This window comes from Trachemys scripta, chromosome 24, assembly GCF_013100865.1.
Source record: "Trachemys scripta elegans isolate TJP31775 chromosome 24, CAS_Tse_1.0, whole genome shotgun sequence".
In the NCBI taxonomy this organism is placed as follows: Eukaryota; Metazoa; Chordata; order Testudines; family Emydidae; genus Trachemys; species Trachemys scripta.
Genome location: NC_048321.1, coordinates 14,039,984 through 14,048,055, shown reverse-complemented (window position 1 = coordinate 14,048,055; position 8,072 = coordinate 14,039,984). Strand labels below are relative to the sequence as shown.

Here is an 8,072-nt window from a genome sequence, read left to right as displayed (position 1 = left end):
GGCGCTGCCGAGGGCAGGAGAGGCTGGACTTGGCTGTGACGACTGTAAAGGAAAGTTCTTTACTGTGTCTGCTGGACCCGGACTGACCCTTTGGTCCCCCCGGGGATTGTAGCTCCTGGCCTGTGCTGCCTCATTTCACCACTAGAGGCCACTCTCAGACTAATTTGGCTTCTTGATGGCCCCACCCACTACAATTGAAATTTCCCCCCCACGCCCAATCAATTTAAAATTTCCAAAGACTTTGGTCTCCAGTTTGTTTTATTAAGTGGAACAATCTAAAGGGGAAGCGAATCCGGCTGGGAGCCCAGAGCCCCTGGGAGGGGAGAGCAGCTGCAGAGAGGGGCAGACACAGGCAGCCAGGGTGTTATTGAATGTGGCAGGGCCATTGCATGGGGTGGGGAATCAGGAGAGAAATTTCAGCAGGAGGAGCCCAGTGAGGGCAGGAAGAAGGAGCCCGGCTGGTCCCAGAGCTGTGCCGGCCGCGCTGGTGGCTGCTCTGCATGTGTGCTTGGGTAGATCTCCACGGATCCCCAGGAAGGTCCCAGAACCTGCATTTACCTGGGAGCACACGGACACGGTAACGCAGCCCTTCATGATGATCTTAGTGGTATTTCCACCTGTATGGGGGGGGGGAGGAGGAAGGAGGCGATCGGGGTGAGGGGAGCAGCTCCATTCCTTGACTGGACTAAGAAATAACAGCCCCCCCTTCCTCAACTCTGCCCCTGTGACCCCCACTGAGCCCCCCCACAGCCTCCATCTCCCCATCGCCTCTGCTCTCCCCAGCATGTCTGGCCCTGGATGGCCTCCCCCTACTCCTTTAATGTGACACAGACTCACAGGGTGTCCATGAACAAGTCACTTGCAGTCCCGACCTAGATCCCGCCAACAACACCTGGATTGACTCATGCCTGTTTTATCCCCACAGTTCATCTAACAAAGCAGCAGCTCCCTGTTGGTGGCAGAAATGGGATCTCTAAGAAGGGTGGCTTCATAGTGAGTTAAGGCGCCATGATGGGACTTTGCAAAACTAGGCTCAGTTCCGAGCCCTGCCACAGCCTCCCGGTGTGACCTGGGGCAAGTCACGGCACTGCTCAGTGCCTCTGTTTCCCCATATGTTAAATGGGGAGAATGATCCCCACTATGCCGACAGAGATTGCAGGCTCTTTGGGGCACAGACTTTATCTCCCTAGGAGTTTTTAGAGCCCAGCACAGCCTGGATCCCTTTTCTTCCCTGGGGGTCTGCGCAGTCCAGGCATGACAGGGGCTCCCAATACTATATCAGACCCTACCACGAAGAGCTTAGAGACTGAACTATAGACAGGCAACGGATGGAGGAGAACCAGAGGAACAGGGAGGGGGAGACACTGGCGCAAGGTCACACCGGAGGGCAGTGCTGGGAACAGATCCCATGTGTCCTGATCTGCAGCTGATACCTTTCCTTAGTGGCCTCCACCCAGCATCTCTCTTCTGCTCTACGCAGGGGGAAAAGAGCAGAGGAAAAATACCCCCAGAATAAATGAACGGAAGTTACCAGATTTTAGGGGCCCGGCAACGTCCAAACAGTGGGTCTCGGCTCCAGTACACTGTATGGTCTCTTCACGGCACTGCTCAGAGGACAGAGAGTAGCAGCCACGGCAGCTCCGGCCGTTGGGTTTGGTGTCAGCCGGGGGCACTGGGAAGAAGCGGAGCAAACGCAGTCAGCTCGGGGGACAAGCAGCAGGAGGTGTCGGGGCAGGGAGAGCAGCTGGGGGCTGCACAGCTCAGCCCTGGGTGCCCCCTGCAGGGGGAGCTGTAGCTCTGGGGATGCTGGGGGCAGCAGGGGCAGGGGAGAGGTTTGCAGCAGGGTGGCGTCAGCTGGGTTCACACCTGGGGGCAGCCTAGAGCCCCGCCCACTAAACTCCACCCACCCAGGGGCTCAATGTTATTCAATGGGGTGCCCCCTGCAGGCTGGGAGGACCAGTCTCAGGAAGTTAACGTGGGGCAGGTTCCAGGCAGCAGGAGGTGCAGGGGATGAGGGAGGCGCTGCAGAGATGTACCTTTAACAGAGTCCGGTGTGCAGTTGTCTGTCTGGCAGCAGGTGATGCTCATCCTTCTGGCCTTTGCCGTCCCAAAATTCATGGAGATGGCTCCAGCTTTACATTGGCTGGGTGACAAACAGCTCTTGAGAACGTTCTGGGTCTTCCTTCCCGCTGCACAGGAGGAGAAGTCTGAGATTTATTCCCATTCCACTCTCACCCCATCGACGTCCTCTTCACAACGACGGCCCTGTGCCATTAGCCTTCCTCTACCCAGCGGGAAACTGAGGCACACAGTGAGGAAAGTGACTCACCCCACATCCCGCAGGGCTAGAGAAAGCAATTTCAGGAGCAAAATCCAGCATTTAGATCCTCCAACTGCCTACTCAGCCGATGCCTAACCCTGGGGGCCCCGAATCTCCTGCCCATAAAGTCCTTTTGTTGCCAAAGTTTCTACCAGTGGGTATGTGCAGGGCCACCCAAACCCCAACACCATGCATCCCGCTCACCCCTGAGCCACGGCGGGATTCCCCTGACGATATCACCTGCGGGGCCTGATCCTGGGGACGCCCTCAGAGCACAACCAATGGATCGGGCCCTGCACAAAGCCCAGCCAGGGCAGGAGATGGAGGGGGGTTGCTTCCCATATACCCAAGAGCCCAGGGGGTCGGATGCTCCCCATGGATGTGGGGGAATCAGGGTCCAGAGAATGTTTAACTATTTCATACAATGTGGGGCAACTTCAAAAAGGGAGACCGAGAGACCCACTCGGAGGCCAAGGGGTCAGGCACCACCGTAGGAGGGGAGAGATTTGGGCTGAAGACCCCGGCCAAATTCGGTTCCCACTTGGCTCCCCCATGGCCCAGCTGAGTGCCCAACCGCTGGGGTCTCCTGGAAGCCCCTCTTCCACTGCCGTCATAGTCAAAGAAGGGCTGACCTGGTCCAGAAACTGGACTCCCGGTGAGTGGTTCCTGGCTGTGGACCCCAAGCACAGCTGGGCACCTCCGTGCTGCCGGGACTCAGGGCCGAACTTAGGGTGAGGGGCGGGGCTTAGGCCACACCCCTCTCCTCAGCATTTCCTATTGGCTGGCTTTTGTGGATCCCATCCTCAGGCACCTCCCTCTCCCCATGCACACAACGGGGAGCCCGGCCCCATCCCACTGGCTGGCGAGTCACCTGGGGGTTCGGCATCGCAGTGCTAAGCCAAAGGCCCCGTTGGGGAGCTAGCCACAGGGTGTGGCATAGAACCCAGGCGTCCTGGCTCCTTAACCGCTGCTCAGACCCACCCACCCCACGCCCTTCCCAGAGCTGGGACTAGGAGAGGACCCAGGCATCCTGGATCCCCACCATCTTCACTGACCCATGTTGAGTAGGGTCCATCTTACCTACCCGCTGTGTCTTCTGTCAGAGTGATGCCACAAGAGTCTTCCCTATTTCGGCAGGTATCTAGATCGCCCATGCATCTGGTTCCTGATCCATCGCAAACCTCACACCGCAGACCGGCCCCTGGAGATGGAGAGAGAACATGAGTCCAGTGCAGCTGTGCCCCCTGACACCGGCTGGGGATCCCATATAAATGCCCTTCAAATAGCCTGTCACACAACAGACAATCCCCATTCGAAATGCCCTTGGCCTCTGGCCAGCTCTGAAACGTGCCCAGTCACGACTCGGTTCTAGTGATTTAAACTGTAAATATTTCCTCCCATTTCCACCATTGTTTCACTCGCTGTCACAGGGACTTTGTGACTTCCAGCCCTCTCCTCCTGGGACGTTGTCACTCAGACGCCCCCAGCTCAGCCCCGTTATTCTGCGGCTGCTTTTCGGTTACATTAACTCACAGTTTCACCCGGCAGGCGGCTCTGAGCTGTTGGTACATTGGAGAAGTTAGGAAATCAGCCCCTGTAGGAACAGACCCAACTCACCCGTAGCCAGGAGAGCAGCGAGGATGCAGACGGCAAGAGAAGCCTCCATGGTGATGGGGAAACAGTAGATCGGCTCTGGGGTCTGTGATGCAACCAAATCTCCAGTTGGAGGATTTATCACAGACAGGCTGAAATGAGATCAGAAGGGAACTTGCACATGAATAAACCAGTTAACAGTGTGAGTGAAACCACAGAGCCATTTGCCACAATTCTGGGGTAGCTGTGCCTCTCTGACCCCTTAGTGGCTGGTATGTTGGTGGCACCCACACAGAGAAGTCACAGACAAATATCAAATACTCCTGCTGGAAAGTTGCAGTGTAAAATGACTTTCTTTCTGAGAAGTAAGGGATAAGTAAGGGGGAGGGATAGCTCAGTGGTTTGAGCATTGGCCTGCTAAACCCAGGGTTGTGAGCTCAATCGTTGAGGGGGGCCATTTAGGGATCTGGGGCAAAAATCTGTCTGGGGGATTGGTCCTGCTTTGAGCAGGGGGTTGACTAGATGATCTCCTGAGGTCCCTTCCAACCCTGAGATTCTATGAATCCAGCAAAATTACACACAAGACCCCAAAACAAGAGAGAGACAAAGCAGGCTGCTCCCTATCGCAGCAGGAGACAGCTTGCCCACTTTGATTCTAGTCCTGGATCCAGGAGGGGACTGGGACCTAGTGGTTAGAGAAGTGGGGCTAGGAGCCAGGACATCTGGGTCCTATCACTGGTCTCGTGGTTGGACCAGGGAGGGATGGGGCCAGGACTCCTGGGTTCTATTCCTGCTCTGAAGATGGAAGAAGGGTCTGGCAGTTAGAGCACCAACAGACCCAATGTTACTTACCAAATCTCCTTAGAAGTTCAGGCTGAGTAGCGTTTGCCGGGGGTGGAGCAGATGGATAGTTCAGTGAAGCAGAAAAGATTTGCCAGTGTCTGTCTCTCTCTTCCCCTTATAGAAGGGCCCTGGTACATGCGCAGATGTAATACTGAAACTTTAAAATCCCTACATTCTTCGTTTGCTTCGTTCCATAAGTTCCTAGTCCCCTCGCCAGCACTGCCCCCACTCACCAGTGACACAATTTTGACACACGAGCACGTTGAGAAATTCGCCAGCCTTCCTGCTGAGAAACAACCACAGGGATTCTTGAAACCACATCTCCTTTAAATCTTGGGGGGCAACATGGGGAAGCAGGTCACGCACTGGATGGGGCAGCAGGACTCCTGGGTCCTCTTCCTGGCCTACTAAGGGCATGTGGATCAAGGGTAGGACTCTTGGGTCTCTTTTCCGCCCCGGAAGAAGTGGGGTGAAGTGGTTAGAGGAGTAGGGGCGGGCAGTGGCAGGACTCCTGGGTTCTGCGGAGTGGGGAGTAGGGTGTACCACTTAGAGCAGGGTCGGGTTGCGACTGGCAGTCAGGATTCCTGGGTTCCATAGAAATTTTAGTGGGGTCCAGTAGTTAAAACTGGTTGTCAGGACTCCTGGGTTCTATCCACAGTTCTGGGAAGGGAGTGGGGTCTAGTGGGTTAGAGCTGGCCGGATGCCTGGGTTCTATCCACAGTTCTGGGGGGGGGGGGAGAGGGACTGGGAGCCAGGACTCCTGGGTTCTAGCTTAATCTCTGTGAGCGGAGTGGGGGCAAGTAGGATAGAGTGGGGGGGAGGGCTGGGAGCCAGGACGCCTGGGTTCTATCCCCAGCTGTGGGGGGTGGGGCCTAGTGAGTTAGAGCAGTGGGGGCTAGGGGCTGAGCACTGTCGCTATGCCAACCTACCCCCAGTGTAGAGGTAGCTAGGCTGATGGAAGCTACCATTGCTTGGGGAGGCGGAGGTCCTACAGCCACAGAACACCCCCCTGCCCCGTAACCTGTGTTTATGCTCTGCCGTAGCTGTCCTGCTAAAGCACCCATCTCATAGACCCTGCAGCTCAGAGCTGAGCCGCGAGGGCGGACGGGATTGCCTGGTTGCAAACCCAGGGGCAAGGAGGGAAGGTGGGAGCAGCAGCGGTGGGTAGGACCCTGGGAGGAAGCAGGGAGAGAGAGCTTCTTGGGCACAGAGCCCACCAGAAAGGCAGGCGAGGGGATTTCTGAGCATGGAAACGGGCTGCTGCTGTTTGTCCCTGCTGATCTCCAAGACACATGATGCTAAGGGAGTGCGCAGTCTTTGCACTGCAGAGAGACCTGCCTTGCGTCATCGAGTTCTCCTCCTAAAGGAAACAGCCTTGCAGTGTCCCACATGGTGGCTAAACTGCACGGGGCCACAAAGGGGGAAATAACAGCCCTACAACAAAATACATACAGGCCTAGGGCTAGATTCCTGGCTACTGCAGGCCCCGGACACAGAGATTTAGGCACCGCTGGTATTCACAAACGCTCCCCTCCCTCCGGCTTCTGCCAAGCCCTCTGGGCAGCTCAAGTCATTCAGCCTCAACATTTGTGCCATAAAAGTTCCCTTGATACTCAAGTTTCTGCCCCCAGGCACCCTGATGCCTGCGTCCCAGCAAGAGCCAGGAGCCAGGATCTTGCCTGCCAGGCTCAATCCAGGAGGTGCGCTCAGAACTGGCTCCACACACCACAGAGGAGGAGTTGGTGGCAGAAGTGGCATCCCTTAGATCCACTAGTCCAGTGGCCAGGATCCTTCCCTGGGTTCATTCACTCCTCTGCCGGAGGTGGAAAGGGGATTGAACTTGCATCACCCGTTTCTGAGCTGAGGGCTGGAACCGCAGGGACATACAACCGCCTGACATAGGAGGTCCTGCAATCTCTCCTCTTCAAGCTGTTCCGCTGTAGGTCCACCAAACAGCCAAACACCGATGTGAATCGTAGCAAAGTCAGCCCAAATTGCTTCAGCTGTCACGGGGCTCCCCTTTCTGCACAACACTGGTCGCTCGTTAGCTGCGAGAGCGGGCGTCCTGCCGAGCCGGGCATCAACATTTGGTGGCAATCAACTTTTCCATTTTTGCAGGACTAATATTTCAGTCACCGAAGCAACCACGCCGCCTTGTCACCAGGTTATCTCCGGGTATCAGGAATAGATCCAAGGATGAAACTTAACGGTAGGGGGGCAAAAAACTTGGTTAACACCGGGTTTTGGTTGCCCGTTGATAGCTCTTGTCTTTCCAGAGTGTCGAGTCCAGCAAAATCCAACCTTCTGGAAACCAGGAAATCCCGAGTTATGGTAAATGCCCAGGCAGCCATCACTCTGTCCCCATGGCGACGGCACTCCAGCGCCATTCACTGGAGCTGTGCTAAATGGTGGAGAGATGTGTTGGAAGAGCTCCAAGACCTCCATCTATTTGACAAAGAGGAGGTTAGAGGGTGACTTTATCCCAGTGTATAAATGCTGGGGAACAAATATTTGACAATGGGCTCTCCAGCCAAGCGGAGGAAGGTCTAACACCATCCAATGGCTGGGAGTTGAAGCCGGACAAATTCAGCCTGGAACGAAGGCGTCATTTTTTAATGGTGAGAGTAATTAACCATTGGGACAATTTACCATGGGGCGCAGTGGATTCTCCATCACTGACAATTTGTAAATCCAGATGGGATGTTGTTCTCAGAGGTCGGCTCGAGGAATTAATTCGGGGGTGGGTATGTGCAGGGCCACCCAAACCCCAACACCTTGCATCCCGCTCACCCCTGAGCCACGGCGGGATTCACAGACTAGGCCTTCCCCTGACGATATCACCTGCGGGGCCTGATCCTGGGGACGCCCTCAGAGCACAACCAATGGATCGGGCCCTGCACAAAGCCCAGCCAGGGCAGGAGATGGAGGGGGGTTGCCTCCCATATACCCAAGAGCCCAGGGGGTCGGATGCTCCCCATGGATGTGGGGGAATCAGGGTCCAGAGAATGTTTAACTATTTCATACAATGTGGGGCAACTTCAAAAAGGGAGACTGAGAGACCCCCTCGGAGGCCAAGGGGTCGGGCACCACCGTAGGAGGGGAGAGATCTGGGCTGAAGACCCCGGCCAAATTCGGTTCCCACTTGGCTCCCCCATGGCCCAGCTGAGCGCTCAACCGCTGGGGTCTCCTGGAAGCCCCTCTTCCATTGCCTCTAAGTCACCAGGTCACCAGTTGTTAGGGTTCCCCATCTCCAGGCCGGTGTCCAGGGATCCCAGCTGCCAGGCGAGGTCACACCTGGTCCTCTGCAACAACAAAC

General features: G+C 56.1%; 1 protein-coding gene across 1 annotated transcript; it reads right to left on the bottom strand.

Moving 5' to 3' along the window:
• Nucleotides 1–252: 252 nt before the first annotated feature.
• On the bottom strand, nt 253–5,075 carry LOC117869605 (phospholipase A2 inhibitor and Ly6/PLAUR domain-containing protein-like). Its single transcript, XM_034756579.1, has 6 exons — nt 4,766–5,075; nt 3,938–4,065; nt 3,405–3,521; nt 2,037–2,189; nt 1,532–1,672; nt 253–617 (listed from the first exon to the last, which is right to left on the bottom strand). The coding sequence occupies exons 2-6, from the start codon at nt 3,984–3,986 to the stop codon at nt 403–405; spliced, it is 675 nt and encodes a 224-aa protein (XP_034612470.1). The 5' UTR covers nt 3,987–4,065; nt 4,766–5,075; the 3' UTR covers nt 253–402.
• Between the last annotated feature and the right edge of the window lie 2,997 nt (nt 5,076–8,072).

Bases quoted from the DNA above. Each gene is read 5' to 3' on its own strand.
- LOC117869605 (XM_034756579.1), bottom strand. From the start codon at position 3,986: ATGGAGGCTTCTCTTGCCGTCTGCATCCTCGCTGCTCTCCTGGCTACG. The intron at 3,522-3,937 runs GTGAGTTGGGTC...CTCCATCTCCAG, and splicing joins CGCTGCTCTCCTGGCTACGG to GGGCCGGTCTGCGGTGTGAG. The intron at 1,673-2,036 runs GTACATCTCTGC...GCTTCTTCCCAG, and splicing joins CACACCGGACTCTGTTAAAG to TGCCCCCGGCTGACACCAAA.